At 35.9% G+C, this 17,739-nt stretch overlaps 1 protein-coding gene across 1 annotated transcript; it reads left to right on the top strand.

The window, feature by feature from the left end:
• Positions 1 to 12,545: 12,545 nt before the first annotated feature.
• LOC131635000 (uncharacterized) lies at positions 12,546 to 16,145 on the top strand. The gene is made up of 4 exons (XM_058905624.1): positions 12,546 to 13,014; positions 13,154 to 13,312; positions 13,960 to 14,655; positions 14,748 to 16,145. The coding sequence occupies exons 1-4, from the start codon at positions 12,679 to 12,681 to the stop codon at positions 15,831 to 15,833; spliced, it is 2,277 nt and encodes a 758-aa protein (XP_058761607.1). The 5' UTR covers positions 12,546 to 12,678; the 3' UTR covers positions 15,834 to 16,145.
• Positions 16,146 to 17,739: the final 1,594 nt, after the last annotated feature.

The raw sequence follows: 17,739 nt of genomic DNA, 5'->3' as shown, positions 1-17,739 counted from the left end.
GGCCTAGTGGTTTCAGCCCTTGTGTTGGTAAACTGATGATGTGGGTTCAACTCCCACCCAAGACAAATTTTTGGGCATTAACATGCTTTCCAATATAAACTAAAAATTTATATAATAAAAAATGCTTACTTGGCAATAAAAATAATAAATAAATAATATAAAAAGCCACATGGGCCATCCAGTCAACGAAAAAAATTAAAAAAAAATCAAAAAAATACATGTCACGTCAACTTTTTTGCTGACTGGATGTGATGAAGGTAAAAAATGAGAGAATCTTGAAATCTTAGGGAAATTCTTGCAACTTTTTTTTTTTGCAGGGGAGTTTTTCAAATGACGCCTATATGGCAGGGGGAAAAATAGGTATTAACCCAAAATTATAATATGATAGATAAAGTTATATTAGAAAACAAGTTACACATTCAATGCTAGACAAGAATTCTTCAATCTATTATATGCATTTTACTCTTTAATTGTTAGAACTTGGTGTAATGTTTCTTGTTCTTCAATCGCCCTTTTCTCCACCTCTAATTTTGTTTGCAAAGTAAATAATATTTTGCAAAATGAACTAAAGGTGAAGGAAGAGGAGGTTGAATAATCAGGAGCATTAAACCAAGTTTTAACTGTTAAATAGAAAAATATGGATAAGGAGTTGAAGAATATTACTTAATTTGTCATATTATAACCGTTGTTTTAAAACAACCGTTGTTAAATATTATGCATTAAAGAATGTCACAACGATTGTTTGAAGTAACCTTTGTGATAGGGGTGGCAAAACGGGCCGACCGTCCCGCCCCGCCTAATGCCCGCCAAAAAGCGAGCGGGACGGACAAACCCGCCAAGTAAAATGGGCATAAAAATCATGCCCGCCCTGCCAAGGTGGCGGGTTGGCGGGCGGCGGACTTGCCCGCCTATTTTTTTATTTTATTTTTTTAATAGATTTATAGTCTTTTTTACCTTTCAATTAAATTTTTCACTTATTTTTGAGAAATTTTTTTATAAAGCATCTTTTAAATAAATTTTACCTAAAAAAATATTGCATATATAAATGTATAAAATAAAACCATCAAGAATTTGAATTACTAGAATTAACTAAAAAATGACCAACTTAAGGCGAGACGAGCTTAACAAATAGGTGATGTGGACTTTAGCGGGCGACAGACTTTGATGGGGCGTGCTTAGGCGGGTGGCGGGGAGGACTTTGGTGGGCGGAGGGCCCAAAAATCCCAACCCAACCCACCATTTTAGCGGCTGCGCGGGCCGGTCTGATGGGCCACCGCCCGTTTTGCCACCCCTACTTTGTGATAGGTAGCTCACTACCTAATTCATTATTACGGTTGCACGAACGTGGTGGATAACATCATACATAAAACTATCCCTACATCACAACGGCTGCTAAGGCGTGATGGTGTCCCTTTTTCAACCGTTTTGAAATGACTTTTCCGTAGTAGTGGATGGAGAAGATGAAAACACTATATAAACTTTAATAAATAAGTTGAACATGAACCTAGTATAACCCACACCCATAGAACCTCCGACTGAGATTCTCAGATGTTGATGAGTGGTAAATTGTTGTGAATTTGAGTGTGAATAATTAGCACTCATCAGCTTAATTCATTTGCTTTTCGTCAATAAACCTTAACTTTAGTGTATATTTGGTATAGTTTACGTTATAGTGTATATATTGCGTTATCGTGTAAATATCATTGAGTTTAATTGTTTTCATCTTATTTTTGTAGGTATTCAAGCATTGATATTTATTCATAGTTAGATAGAGCATTGAATAAGCTTTCCAACGCTTCAAACCGGGCGAAAATCGGAGTTACGGTTCTCAAGTTATGGCCGAAACAGTGCAGAATTTTTGCTGTTCTGGTGTACTTCGCCGGGCGGAGCAATTGGCTCGTCGGGCGAAGCAGAAATACTCAAAAATGTGATTTGCTACTGCCTGGAGTCGCCGGGCGAACCATTTTAGTCGCCGGGCGAAGCGGTGCTGACAGAAACACGTTTTAAGGGCCAAAAACACAATTTTTAGGTTATGGTTTGATATTTTAGAGCTCCAATCCATCCAATAGAATTTTTTGAGTGGAATGATGCTAGAAAACACATTGGAGCTGTCAGATGGATGATCCGGGGTTGAATCCTTCATCAATCGGAGCCGACAAACCGGGAGATTTTTGGGTTTTTCTCCATTTCTTCTCTTTGTAGTTTCTTTTGTGAGTTTTGTTATGTATATACTTTGATCTCATGTATATTTATTGACTATTATGTTATATAAAGCTTGCTTTCATATTTTTATGGATTATTGTCTTAGATTGTTGCTTTGTTGCTATGTGTTTGAGTTGCTATAGAGATGTATGGCTCTAATGCTTATCTAGGATGATTTTCTATTAACTTAATTGCAGAGATGGATTAGGTTGATAATCACTTAGTGTCAGTGCTTAATGCGTCTGAGTGGCCGTGTTTGTCTGAGAGATCGACATTTACGGGAAGCTCGGATTTCTCATGTGTTGTTTAGGTGTCTGAGAGATCGTCACTTAGATAATGTTGTGGGTTGTGTTGTTGACATGTGGTAATATTGATAGGTTACAAGTTGAGTATATTCGATCAATAAGTTTAAGTTTGTGAAGAGTAGATTATATGCAATACTTGATAGTTTCTTCTATTTGAAGAATGTATTCTTTCTTGTTCATATGTTTAATTCCCACATTTACTTTTTACCAATTCAATCCAAACTCATAACTACAGGAACTGTTGAATGACAGTTCAATGCACTGATCCCTGTGGAGACGATAATTTTTCCCGGAGTAATACTTCCTAATTTTTGTTGCTTGCCGCTTTACCGCCTCAACAAAATGGCGCCGTTGCCGGGGATTGGTGTTATATTGAATTTGCATTGCAATAGTTTCTTTGGTTTGGAGTTTTGTATATATTAAACATATTGTATATTTTTACTTGTCTATATTTGTGTATATGTTTACTATACTTTCACATGTTTTCTATACTTGTACATTTGTTATATTATTGTTTGTTTTCCTTTCACGTTTGCTTGTGTGTGGTTAGGAATAGCCGGACGGAAGTAACTTGAAGGAACGTTCTTAAATAACAGGCGTCGAGCTAACGACGTAAAACAAGCACTTGTTGGGAGGCACCCCAACATTTGTAAATTGTTTATAATTTTTTCTTTAGTTTTTGATTGTTTGTGTTCAAAGTTTGGCTCGATAGCTTGAGGTCGCAATTGGTGATTTATCAAGTTTGATCGTTGTGACTTGCGGATGTATGGTAATGATAGAGTTTAACATTTTGTACACGTTCGAGGTATGTGTTTATCACTTTCTAGATTGTAGCATATTCATGATACTTAGGCTTTTTGCAACTTGTATGCCATTCATTCTTTCGTATACTTGTTCATTTGTGAATCACTTTAGTTCCCAACCTTTTTGTGAGGAAGCTTTCCATTGTTTACATATGCGGGAGACCACAATTCTTGTTTTAACTAGATGTTATTATATTTAATCTTTTGTTTGTATTGACTTTGTGAAAGCATGAAAATGATCAAGGCATTTTGTTTGATTTTGAGCACAACTACCTTAGCCATATTGTCATTTCACCTTGTGAGTGTGTGATCTTTTGTTAACCCCCTTTGAGCTTTTTGTCATTATCCATTTTGCTTTTTGAACTTGAGAATTAGTTCGCTTTTTGGTGGATTTTGATTGTTGTTTTTTCTTGAACCCTCAACCTTTTGTTGTTGTATGAGTTTTTACCTTGCCTTAGTAAGTGGGAGTATTCATTGTATAACGTTGGTTGAATTCAAGTTGGGGAGAGCATTGATTATGTGCTTGTTTGGTTGGTTGAGTATGTGTTGAGGAAAGGAAAAAGAAAAAAAGAAAGAAAGAAAAATAAAGAAAGAGAAAAATAGAAAAAGAAAGAAAAAGAAAAAGAAAGAAAAAAAAGGAAAAGCTTTGAAAAATAGTAAGACAAAGAGTATGGAATAAATTGTGCTAATAAGTTTTGTGTTTGGTGTGAAACTTGTGATGATGAAGAAGTGTGATTTAAATTATATTGTGTGAAACTTTGTGGAAGTAATTACTCCCTTAGTTTTAGGCAAGTTTTTGTTTCATTTAGCTTTAGGACTTATCACTTGTTTGTTTACCGAGCCGCATTACAACCTTGAAAAGCCCTTGTGATTTATGTTTTCATGTGTCAATGTGAATTTTTGAGATAAATGCATAATTTTGTCTATTGTTTGCAAGATTGTTGGATGAGTGAAAATTCTTCATTTTGTGTTTTTCATCTACCGATGATTCTTTTTGCTAGGTATGATTCATATGTGAACTTGCATTGTTTTAGAATGTTTGGCATAAATTTTGTATTTAGCATTGGTTTCATGTTTTTATGTTATCATCAAAGTAGTGGTAAGTAGTATACTTTGTGTGTACCGTTTTTGATTGAGCCATACATTTGTTTCCTTCTTTAAAACTTGTCGTTTCGTGATTCTTTGATTGATCTTTTTGTCATTTCGAGTTGTTTAGTTTTGTTTGAGGACAAACTTTCTTTTGAGTGAGATTTGTTTGTTTCTTGTTTGAGGACAAACAAGTCTAAGTTGGGGAGAGTTTGATGAGTGGTAAATTGTTGTGAATTTGAGTGTGAATAATTAGCACTCATCAGCTTAATTCATTTGCTTTTCGTCAATAAACCTTAACTTTAGTGTATATTTGGTATAGTTTACGTTATAGTGTATATATTGCGTTATCGTGTAAATATCATTGAGTTTAATTGTTTTCATCTTATTTTTGTAGGTATTCAAGCATTGATATTTATTCATAGTTAGATAGAGCATTGAATAAGCTTTCCAACGCTTCAAACCGGGCGAAAATCAGAGTTACTGTTCTCAAGTTATGGCCGAAACAGTGCAGAATTTTTGCTGTTCTGGTGTACTTCGCCGGGCGGAGCAATTGGCTCGCCGGGCGAAGCAGAAATACTCAAAAATGTGATTTGCTACTGCCTGGAGTCGCCGGGCGAACCGTTTTAGTCGCCCGGCGAAGTGGTGCTGACAGAAACACGTTTTAAGGGCCAAAAACACAATTTTTAGGTTATGGTTGGATATTTTAGAGCTCCAATCCATCCAATAGCATTTTTTGAGTGGAATGATGCTAGAAAACACATTGGAGCTGTCAAATGGATGATCCGGGGTTGAATCCTTCATCAATCGGAGCCGACAAACCGGGAGATTTTTGGGTTTTTCTCCATTTCTTCTCTTTGTAGTTTCTTTTGTGAGTTTTGTTATGTATATACTTTGATCTCATGTATATTTGTTGACTATTATGTTATATAAAGCTTACTTTCATATTTTTATGGATTATTGTCTTAGATTGTTGCTTTGTTGCTATGTGTTTGAGTTGCTATAGAGATGTAGGGCTCTAATGCTTATCTAGGATGATTTTCTATTAACTTAATTGCAGAGATGGATTAGGTTGATAATCACTTAGTGTCAGTGCTTAATGCGTCTGAGTGGCCGTGTTTGTCTGAGAGATCGACATTTACGGGAAGCTCGGATTTCTCATGTGTTGTTTAGGTGTCTGAGAGATCGTCACTTAGATAATGTTGTGGGTTGTGTTGTTGACATGTGGTAATATTGATAGGTTACAAGTTGAGTATATTCGGTCAATAAGTTTAAGTTTGTGAAGAGTAGATTATATGCAATACTTGATAGTTTCTTCTATTTGAAGAATGTATTCTTTCTTGTTCATATGTTTAATTCCCACATTTACTTTTTACCAATTCAATCCAAACTCATAACTACAGAAACTGTTGAATGGCAGTTCAATGCTCCGATCCCTGTGGAGACGATAATTTTTCCCGGAGTAATACTTCCTAATTTTTGTTGCTTGCCGCTTTACCGCCTCAACAGATGTCCACGTAGTCACCAATGGAGAATCCAACTCATAATAACATTGCAAATTTCTTCTCCTATAATGAGATATATTACTCGATAATGACAATCATTCGAAGTCATTCACAATGAGTATGAGTGGAACACAAAGTTATATAGGAAGGGGTTGAAAGGGATAGAAGAATGAGGTTGAAGAATACACGACGAAGAGGAAAGGAAAAACAATGCTTTTTAATTTTTTTTAAGTCAACGAAGAAACAAAATGAATACTCTAAAGAGGAGAGTGGGACACAAAGTTATATAAGAAGGAGTTGAAAGGGATAGAAGAATGAGGTTGAAGAATACACGACGAAAGGGGTTGAAAGGGATAGAAGAATGAGGCTGAAGAATACACGACGAAGAGGAAAGGAAAAATAATACTTTTTAAAATTTTCTTAAGTCAACGAAGAAACAAAATGAATACTCCAAAGAGGAGATGAAACATCAAATTTATGTTATTTTTAATTAGTTTTGATTTAATTTATTTCATATCCTAATAATAAAAAATGATACGACGATCACAATAATTCAACTATCACAAGACATGTCATTTACTAACTATTATGTATTAAAAAGTTTTCAGACCAACGCTTTTCTTTACCATAAATAAAAAAGAGAGACCGAAATTATCTAAAAATAAAATAATAATACTAATTTTGTGAACATATCATAATAGAGACTGAATGTGTAATTTAGCAAAAAGAAAATTGAACTATTCCCTCTATTTTAAGTTAAATAGTTCTAATCTCCTTTTACATTTTTATATTCATATTTTTTATCTTTCAAATTCTACACATATTTTAATATGATAATTTGTCACATTTACAAGTAATACAATATTTAAAAAATTAATGTGCAATCATTTTTAAATTAAAAAATGTAAAAGAATAAAAATCATTTGAATTAAAATAAAAAATCAATTTAATAAGTCAACTAAAATATAATTAAATATAAATTTAAGTATTTAATAAAATTAATAAATAACTACTATTTTACACACACAAAAAAATTTTGTCCATCATATTTATGAATAAGAATCTTTTACCTTCTAGATAAAAAAATATTTTAAAACAAAATTGAGATAAATTATGAGAGATGTCATTTTATTAGATGTAGTTAGTAGACTGTAATTGTTGTTACATTGTAAGGATGACTGACACCTGTCAGCATCCATAACCTGCTATAGCAGGTCACTCTTTGTAATATAAAAACCAAGGTTGTTACACTTTGTAACTAACTTTTGATCAATAACAAATTTCAGAGAATCAATGAATATCTCTTTCTCTCTTTCTATTATGGTATCAGTAGACTAGATCGTAGCCTTCTCTTTCCGTGGCCATGGTGTCTTCACCGTCCACCGCTAGCTCCGCTTCCGATCGTGAAGATCCGTCACCGGCGAAACCTTCACCGGTCGTTTCCGAAGATCTTCACCGCTTCAATTTCTCGCTCAAGCTTTCGCAGAAGTTAGATGAGAAGAATTTCCATCTCTGGCGGCAACAAGTGGAACCGTTCATCAATGCGCACGGACTCACTGAGTTCGTCGTCTGCACTCGTGTTCCACCTCGTTTCCTCAACGATGATGATCGCAACTCTGGATCTGAGAATCCTTCGTACTCGGCGTGGCTTCAGAAGGATCAAATGCTCATCTCCTGGTTGCAATCCACGTTGTCCAGTGAAATCCTTTCGCGCGTGTTAGGTTGCACTCATGCGCATGAACTTTGGGATCGACTCTTTCAGTATTTCCAGAAGAAAACACGCGCTCGTGCTCGTCAACTCCGTGTTGAACTTCGTGCTATGAAGCTTGATTCTCTTTCTGTTCAGGATTATCTTCTCAAGATTCGCATGATCGTTGATTCTCTTGCTTCGATTGGTGACTCTCTTCCAGTCTCACATCACATAGATGTCATTCTTGAAGGTCTTCCTTCTGAATTTGCACCGGTTGTGTCTGTAATTGAGAGCAAGTTTGGAGTTATGGACATTGATGAAGTTGAGATACTCCTTGTTGCTCATGAACTCAGACTTTCCAAGTTCAAGAAGGTTTTAGAGGTTCCTTCGTTGAACCTTACTCAAGCTCCACCTGAAACTCCTCATTCAACTGACTCTACATCTGTTGTTAGCACTGAAGCTCCTCCATCTCATTCCACTCCCTCCACTGAACCAGACTACAATAGTTTCAGAGGTGGTAGATCTGGTAGAGGAGGTGGTCGTTTTGGTAGAGGTCGTGGTGGTCGTAATTCCAATGTTCAATGCCAGGTTTGCTTCAAAGTAGGTCACACTGCTTTAAATTGTTGGCATCGGTACAATCAGCAGTTCCAGCCTCAACAATCTGCTGGCTATCCTCAAGTTCAGCAGCCTCAGCAAGCACCTATGCCTGGTACCTACTATCCTTCTGCACCTGTTGCTTGATCAACTCCAGCTACTCATGTCTGGACTAGAGCTCCTGGACCTGCTAAAATGGCTGCTCCTATGATGCTTGCTCCTAGTACATTTGTTGCTAATGCTGCTCCCTCAGGATCTTCAGGTTGGTTCCCTGATTCAGGAGCTTCCTACCATGTCACTAGTGATGCCAAAAACTTGCAGCAACTCACTCCTTTTGAAGGTCATGAGCAAATCTTCATAGGGAATGGACAAGGTTTGCCAATTCAGTCAGCTGACTCTTGTTCTTTTCCTTCTCCTTATCAACCACACACACCTCTAACACTCAAGAATTTGTTGCTTGTACCTTCCATTACTAAAAATCTCATGAGTGTTAGTAAGTTTTGTAGGGATAACAATGTCTATTTCCTGTTCAATGCTGATACTTGTTATGTTAAATCTCAGGTCACCAATGATGTGCTTCTTCAAGGGTCTATTGGAAGTGATGGTCTCTATGAATTTCCTCATATTCAGTTGTTCAATTCTGCCAAGTCAGCTAGTCTTTTTCCCTGTTTTTCTGCAAATAATTCTGATGTATCTAGCACTAAGTCTTCTAGTGTTGATTCAGGTTTGCCTAATATATGGCATCTTAGATTAGGGCATCCTAATCTTCAGACTTTGAAACTTGTTTTACAAAGTTGTAACATTCCTTTTTCCAATAAAGACCATTCTTTATTCTGTACTGCTTGTTGTATGGGAAAAGCACATCGTTTACACTCTGCTGCCTCACACACCACCTACACTACACCTCTTGAACTTGTTTACTGTGACCTATGGGGACCTTCTCCTGGTCCTTCTGCCATGGGGTATCATTATTATATTTCATTTGTTGATGCTTTCTCAAAGTTTACTTGGATCTACTTACTTAAATCCAAATCTGAAGCATTACCTATTTTCAAACAGTTTAAATCTATGGTTAAATTACAACTAGGCTATCCTATTAAGTGTGTTCAATCTGATTGGGGAGGAGAATTCAGACCATTTACTTCTTATCTCACTGAGCTTGGCATTGTGCATAGGTTGATTTGCCCTCACACTCACCATCAAAATGGTGTTGTGGAGAGAAAACATAGGCATATAGTTGATCTTGGTCTCACCCTTCTCAGCCAAGCTTCTATTCCCATTTCTTACTGGGATTATGCCTTCCCTACAACTGTGTACCTTATTAATAGGTTGCCTTCAGCCTCCATCAATTTTCAAATTCCATTTCAGCTTCTGTTCCATCTGTCCCCTGATTACAAGTTCCTTAAGGTCTTTGGCTGCTCTTGCTTTCCCTTGCTTAGACCTTACAATTCTCACAAGTTGGATTTTAGGTCTCAAGAGTGTATTTTTCTTGGTTATTCTCCTTCTCACAAAGGGTACAGGTGTCTTTCCCCTACTGGCAGGTTATACATCTCTAAGGATGTTATATTCAATGAGGCCAAATTCCCCTTTCATGAGCTTTTCTCCAAAACTGTTGCTCCTGTTTCTGCACCTACAGGTGTTACTCTCTCTGCTCTCCCTTTTCATAATTCTGCTCCTACACCTGTTCCTTCCTTATCTCCCACTCCAACTTCTAACACTTCCTCTAATAATTCTGAGTCCTCATCTTCATCTTCCATGTCTGGTCAGTCTCACTCCTCTTCTGGTTCCACTCCTTCCTCCAGTAGTAGTGTCTCCTCTCAGTCCTCTCCTTCCACTGATAATCTTCCTAACATCCCTCCTTTGGTTGTTCCTGTCCCAGTTGTCCCTGTTAATCAGCACAGCATGACCACTAGAGCCAAGTCTGGTTTTATTCAACCTAGATTACAACCAAAACTGCTTCTAACCCATGTTGAGCCTAAAACTGTGAAACAGGCCTTGTCCACTCCTCACTGGCACTCTGCTATGCAAGCAGAATATGATGCTCTCCTTGCCAACAAGACTTGGTCTCTTGTTCCTCTTCCCTCTGACAGACAAGCTATAGGGTGTAAATGGGTTTTCAGGGTCAAAGAGAATCCTGATGGCAGTGTCAATAAGTTCAATGCCAGGTTGGTTGCTAAGGGTTTTCATCAGCAACATGGTTTTGATTTCACAAAAACCTTCTCTCCTGTGGTTAAACCTGTGACTGTCAGACTCATACTCACCATTGACCTCACTCATCACTGGCCTATCAAGCAGCTGGATGTAAATAATGCATTCCTCAATGGTGTGTTGGCTGAAGAGGTGTACATGCAACAACCTCAAGGGTTTGCAGACAAAGATTCTACTCTTGTCTGTAAGCTACATAAAGCTATCTATGGGCTCAAGCAAGCTCCTAGGCAATGGTTTGAGAAACTGCAGCAGGCTCTTATTGCTCTACACTTCAAGCCTAGTAAATGTGATCTTTCTTTGTTCACTTACTTGGCTAATGGTCATACCATATACCTTCTTGTTTATGTTGATGATATAATCATCACTGGCAGCTCTGCATCCCTTATTTCCTCTATAGTTTCTCAACTGAATCAGGCCTTCTCCCTTAAGTTTTTGGGTGATTTGGACTATTTTCTTGGCATTGAAGTTAAACCTGCTGCCAATGGTTCCTTAATTCTTACTCAGTCTAAGTACATTAGAGATTTGCTTCAAAGAACTAATATGTTAGAAGCTTCTCCTGTGAGCACTCCTATGCAGTCCACTTGTAAACTCACTAAAACTGGGTCTGCTGCCCTCTCTGATCCCTTCTTCTACAGGTCTGTGGTAGGTGCTTTACAATATGCCACAATTACTAGACCTGAACTTGCCTATGCAGTCAACAAAGTGTGCCAGTTTATGTCTCATCCCTTGGAGACTCACTGGATTGCTGTGAAAAGGATATTGAGGTACCTCAAGGGCACCATTAGTCATGGTTTGTGTCTCTCTCCCTTGTCTCCTGCTGCTCCTCCTACTCTTAAAGTATTTTGTGATGCTGACTGGGCCTCTGACCCTGATGATAGAAGAAGTACTTCAGGTGCTGCTATATACTTTGGTGATAACCTCATCACTTGGTGGTCTAAGAAGCAACTGGTTGTGGCTCGTTCTAGTACTGAATCTGAGTATAGATCTCTTGCTCTTGCTATTGCTGACTTACTTTGGATTCAAACTTTGTTGCAAGAACTCCACATAGCCACTAAGCCACCAGTTGTGCTCTGTGATAATCTCTCAGCTGTCCTGCTTGCTCATAACCCCATCATGCACTCTAAAACCAAGCATATGGAAATTGACCTGTTTTTTGTCAGGGAGAAGGTCCTTGCCAAGAGGATTTCTGTACTCCACATTCCTGGGACTGATCAGATTGCTGATGTCCTTACAAAACCACTGGCATCTACCACGTTTTTGGAGCTTAGACACAAACTCAGAGTTGTTACCACCTCCTGAGTTTGTGGGGGGGGGGGGGGGTATTAGATGCAGTTAGTAGACTGTTATTGTTGTTACATTGTAAGGATGACTGACACCTGTCAGCATCCATAACCTGCTATAGCAGGTCACTCTTTGTAATATAAAAACCAAGGTTGTTACACTTTGTAACTAACTTTTGATTAATAACAAATTTCAGAGAATCAATGAATATCTCTTTCTCTCTTTCTATTACATTTAAAATAAAAAATAAGAGAAGAAAGAAAACAAAATAAATGTTAAACATCTAAATCCCAAATGTAAAAAAAAAAAAAAAATTCAAACCAAATCCCATATTTAAAAATTATTTATTTATTTTATAATTATTAATGTGTTTTTTTGTTCAAATACTTATGAATCTAATAATAATTAAATAGAAGATCAAAATTATAATTAAATATAAAATTTAATATTTAATAAAAATAATGATAAATGACTACTATATTATATCTTTTAATTTATTTATGGATAAAGGATCTTTCACCTTCTAGACAAATAAATTATTTTAAAACGAGATAAAATATAAGAGATGACATCTAAAATAGAAATAAATGTGAGAGAAAATAAATTTAAAAAAAATAAAAAAATAAAAGTCAGACATAAAATCCCAAATGTCAAAAAAATCCAAAATCCAAATCCCATATTTAAATTTTATTTATTTAAATTATTAATGTTTTTTTTTTTCTTTTTTTGGTCAAATACTTATGAATGTTAGTATTTCTTTTTTTTATGACAGCGAAGCAGCAGATATTATATATTAAAGAAAATTCAAAAAAGAAAAGAAAGAGAAAACGGTAATTACAATAAAACGGCGTTAGTATAAAAACACAAGACACACACGAATCCTTTCGTAAGATCCGTAGTTGTTTTGTTTCTCTTCCCAACTCGCTTTCCTCTCTTCTTCTTCTTTTTCTTCTTCCTCTTCTTGTCCCTTTTCTCAACCACCACCACCACAACAACGCGTTATCATGGTCGTCAAGATGATGAAATGGAGACCGTGGCCACCTCCAGTTTCGAAAAAGTACGAGGTTAAACTCCTCGTCAGAACTCTCCGCGGCACCGATCTGTCGCCGGAGAGTACATTCGCCGTTGAAATTCGTTGGAAGGGTCCTAAACTTGCTCTGAGCTCTCTTCGGAGGAACGCCGTTGTCAGAAATTTCACCGGCGAGGCTCAGGCTCACCGTGTTCAAGAAGATGAAAACGGTGTCGTTTTGTGGGATGAAGAGTTTCATAGCTTTGTTAGTCTTTCTTCTAATAAAGACAATGCCTTTCATCCTTGGGAGATCGCTTTCACTGTTTTCAACGTATTTTCTTGAACCCCTTTTGTTTTATTCATTCATAGAACGTTATAATCTATGAAAAATTGAATCTTTAACTTGTGAATTGTGATAAATTTTGGATTTTTTTTTTATGAATTGGATTTGAATTGATTTTGTGTTGCAGGGTTTGAATCAGAGGTCAAAGAGTAAGGTTCCTGTGGTGGGAACAGGTTCTTTGAATCTTGCTGAGTTTGCATCTGTGGTTGATCAGAAAGATTTTGATTTGAGTATTCCGCTTACACTTCCTGGTGGTTCTTCTGTTGAGCCTTCTCTTTCACTCACTGTATGTTCTCAACAACTTTTCATCTACAATTTTGGTTTGACCTACTTTTGTTTATCTTTTTATGCCACCAATTTGCACAGGGATGGGTTTTCTTGTGACTTGAAATTGACACTTGATAAACCATTAATTTAGTCATGATTCATGATGTATAATTCTATTTCCAATTTAGTCCCTAAAGTATATGAAATTTAGAGACTTAATTAATGATAGAGTGAAATCATAGGCGGTTGGTGATGACTTGATTAATGATAGAGTGAAAATCCAGGCGGTTGGTCTGATGGTGAAGACTTGGGTTTTGAGAGTGGTCGCCCCCAAAGGTTGACCTCAGTGGTTGGCTTATTGGTGAAGACTTGGGTTTTGAGAGTGGTTGGTTGGTCTGATGGTGACAACTTAGGTTCTTCTTAAGGTCTTAGGTTCAATTCCTGCTATGTGCTAACAATCTCTGTGTTGGGTCGGTCTATATAGAATTTTGCTTTTACTTTTAAGTGGCCCATGCTAGTGGACGGTGGGATTGGTCCCTTTGGATTAGTAGAAAAAAGTTTAATGATAGTGATATACTTTAGAGACTAAATAAATGGAATATTCTTTTGTTGTTTTGTTTTTGTATTTGTTATCAATTTATCATAAATGTTGTTGACTGTGTGCAGATATCAATCAGCTTGGTGGAGCTAAGAGTGGCTCAAGAGAATAGTGAGCTTGTTCATAAGTCAATAGTGCCGGTTCAATCACCTTTGTCTCAGTCAGGAGAAGCTAGCTTGTCGGAGAAAGACGAGATTTCCACCATTAAAGCTGGTCTTAGAAAGGTGAAGATTTTGACCGAGTTTGTATCGACGAGGAAATCAAGGAAACCGAGCCGCGAGGAAGAAGGGAGTGAGGGAAATTACTCTGCCAGGAGTGAGGATGGTGAGTATAATTACCCTTTTGACTCTGACTCCCTTGATGATTTTGAGGAAGGCGATTCGCATTCGGAAGAGGTGAAGGAGGATTCAACTGTGAGGAAGTCGTTCAGTTATGGAAAACTAGCCTTCGCAAACGCTGGTGGGTCGTTTTATTCCAGCATGAGGGTGAAGGGCGATGATGAGGATTGGGTTTACTACAGCAATCACAAATCAGATGTTGGGAGTTTGCCGAAAGAGGAGTCGGCTGTTTCGTCCTCCGAGCCTTATGTAGCGCAAAGTTCAAGGCGTAGCTTATTGCCTTGGAGGAAGAGAAAGTTGAGTTTCAGATCTCCTAAAACTAAAGGAGAACCATTGCTAAAGAAGGCGTACGGAGAAGAAGGTGGTGATGACATTGATTTCGATCGCCGGCAGCTTAGTTCTTCTGATGAATCTATTTCACATAGGGTAAGAACCTGTTCCTTTTCATTGTTTTTCATGATTGAATTTGCATACTGCTGTTATGCTTATCAGTACTTAAGTTTGAAACTGTATTCCAGTCACAGAAAAATGAAGACGAATCAGGCGCAAATCGAACTTCAGTGTCTGAATTTGGCGATGACAATTTTGCGGTTGGCAGTTGGGAGCAGAAAGAAGTAATGAGCCGTGATGGCCACATGAAACTTCAGACACAAGTCTTCTTCGCCTCAATTGACCAGAGAAGTGAACGAGCAGCGGGTGAGAGTGCTTGTACAGCTCTGGTTGCAGTAATAGCCGATTGGTTCCAAAACAACCGTGATCTCATGCCAATAAAGTCCCAGTTTGACAGTTTAATTCGAGACGGCTCATTAGAATGGAGAAACTTATGTGAAAATCAGACATACAGGGAACGATTCCCCGACAAACATTTCGATCTCGAAACAGTCGTCCAAGCCAAAATCCGCCCACTTTCCGTAGTTCCTGAAAAGTCCTTCATCGGTTTCTTTCAACCAGAGGGAATGGACGAGGGAAGGTTCGATTTTCTACACGGAGCAATGTCTTTCGATAACATTTGGGATGAAATTAGTAACACCGAACACGACTCCACCACTAACACAGAACCCCGAATTTTTATCATCAGCTGGAACGACCATTTCTTCATCCTCAAAGTCGAAGTCGATGCTTACTTCATCATCGACACTCTCGGCGAGAGGCTCTACGAAGGATGCAATCAAGCATACATCTTGAAATTCGACAGAAACACCGCAATTTACAAAATGCCAGACGTCCCTCATCCATCAGACGAAAACGCAACCACAACCGTCGACCAACAAACTGTCGCAGACGTATTAGAGAACAACGACAGGCAGATTCAGCAAATCAACAGCAAAGAGTCGTCGGAGTCTGTAGAAGAGACAGAAGAATCACCGAAAAACGAGCAAGACGAAGACGAGGTCGTGTGCCGAGGGAAAGAAGCATGCAAAGAATACATAAAAAGTTTCTTAGCAGCTATCCCTATTAGAGAATTACAAGCAGATGTTAAGAAAGGTTTAATATCAACAACTCCACTTCATCATAGGCTACAAATTGAGTTTCACTATACTCAATTGTTGTTGCAGTCTTGTGAAGAATCTTCTTCTCTTGCAGTAACTGAGGTTAACACATAATCTTACTGTGAAATTAAGGAAAAAGCAGTTTTACTCTAACTAGTCTTTTTTACTATGTAAGTGTTTTTTTTTTTTTTGTAACTTTTCTGATTTGAAGTGAAATTAACAAAAGGAGGATGATTTGAACTTTTGATGGTAAATGAGAGAGTGAAGTGAGGTGGTTATGTGTTCTGTCTAGGGAAGTGTGTCATGTAAATTTATCTGTAATTTTGCTTTTTCATCTGAACTCTCAAACTTTTGGATCCTAACATAAAGGAAGAAGATGTATGAATTGGCTTTTTAACTTTGGCAGATTTTTGCATTTTCCTTTTTTGTAGTCTGATTTCAAAAGTTTACTTTTTATTGTTGTTATCTATAAAACTACTACAGGTCAAGATAGATTTAAAGCTAAATAATTCTTTTTTTAAGATTTATGAAATAATCAATATGTTTGATCTTTAATAAATTTTGAAAATAAATTTTTGATAATGATTAGATGGAGAGTACTCACTTTGAAACAAAAGTAATGGACACATCATAATTCATACTTAGTCTTAATTATTAAAGTGTGTTTGACTAAATACATTTATTTTTTATTCATGTTTTTTTTTTGTAAAGTTTAGTGGCTCAAATTCTACCCTTTTACTTTAATCGCAACTTGGAACCGATAAACCATACAGAGACGTTCTCGAACACTCTCTCTACATTATGAATAAGTGGTATGTTGTCGGTTAAAATTCTACAATATGAATAAGTGAGAGCTACATGTTTAAATATACGTCTCTGCAAAATGAAATGTTGCGTGTTCGAATATGCATCACAACATCTAGCATCTGATACCAGCATGTGATATCTCTGTATAATTATTAATTAGTAGTTTTAAAATGTATAAAAATCTAGCTGTGTTAAAATAAAACTTACAAATTAACTTAATAAAAATTGGAAAAATAGTAAAAAATAGATTATTTTTCTGTGTTAGGATTTTTTTTAATGAAAACGGTTCATTAGGATAGACTTTGGATAAGATTTTAAATGCATGTATTTTTATACATATTTATTTTTATTTGTAAGATATCTTATCATAATTTTAAAAAATTGAATAAATTGAAGAATAAATAAAGTTGTAGAAATGGGCAGTTATCAAAGAGTAATGGAATGAAAATAGTTCAGTCTAAAATCATATATTCCTTATATATATATATATATATATATATATATATATATATATATATATATATATATATATATATATATATATATATATATATATATATATAATTTAATTTATTTTATTATTACATTTATTAGTTTAATTTATCTATTTACTTTTATAATTTTATTTATTTTTAATATAATAGTTTATTTTAATTTTATAATTTTATTTTTTAATATTATATATTATATATTATTTCAAAATACAGTATTTTTATAATATTAATATTAATACAATAATTATTATAATTTGTAATTTGAATATCTAAAAATTCATCTAAATCAAATTGTATGGCAGGTTGGATTTTTAACTAATCATCTAAAATTAAATCGAATTGTAAATAAATTTATGTTTAAACCAGATGAATTTTATCTTACCGATACAAACTGCATTGTGAACATTCATATAATAATAATAATAATAATAATAATAATAATAATAATAATAATAGTAATAATAATAATATTGACTTTTTTTTTTAATAAGAAACCATTGACTATATGTTTATATTTAGATATAAAAAGAAGCTTATGCTCATTTAAAATTGCCTTAACAAGTGGGGCAATAATACCAATAGCAATTTTTACAACTTTTGCAAAGACCCCTTGTACTATCTTGTTTAAGTTTCTATTGGTTTTGTAATTTTCTTTTTTGGCCTTTTCCCTGAGTTGGAGTATCCTTAGTACTCTCTATCAATATAACCTAGTTTGAAAA

Source organism: Vicia villosa, unplaced genomic scaffold, assembly GCF_029867415.1.
Source record: "Vicia villosa cultivar HV-30 ecotype Madison, WI unplaced genomic scaffold, Vvil1.0 ctg.001408F_1_1, whole genome shotgun sequence".
Taxonomy (NCBI): domain Eukaryota; kingdom Viridiplantae; phylum Streptophyta; class Magnoliopsida; order Fabales; family Fabaceae; genus Vicia; species Vicia villosa.
This window is presented reverse-complemented; position numbering and strand designations above follow the sequence as displayed.

What these genes read in the sequence shown, in the direction of transcription:
- LOC131635000 (XM_058905624.1), top strand. Translation starts at nt 12,679, where the DNA reads ATGGTCGTCAAGATGATGAAATGGAGACCGTGGCCACCTCCAGTTTCG. An exon ending in TCGCTTTCACTGTTTTCAAC is followed by an intron (nt 13,015 to 13,153) that starts GTATTTTCTTGA and finishes TTTGTGTTGCAG; the next exon opens with GGTTTGAATCAGAGGTCAAA. An exon ending in AGCCTTCTCTTTCACTCACT is followed by an intron (nt 13,313 to 13,959) that starts GTATGTTCTCAA and finishes GACTGTGTGCAG; the next exon opens with ATATCAATCAGCTTGGTGGA.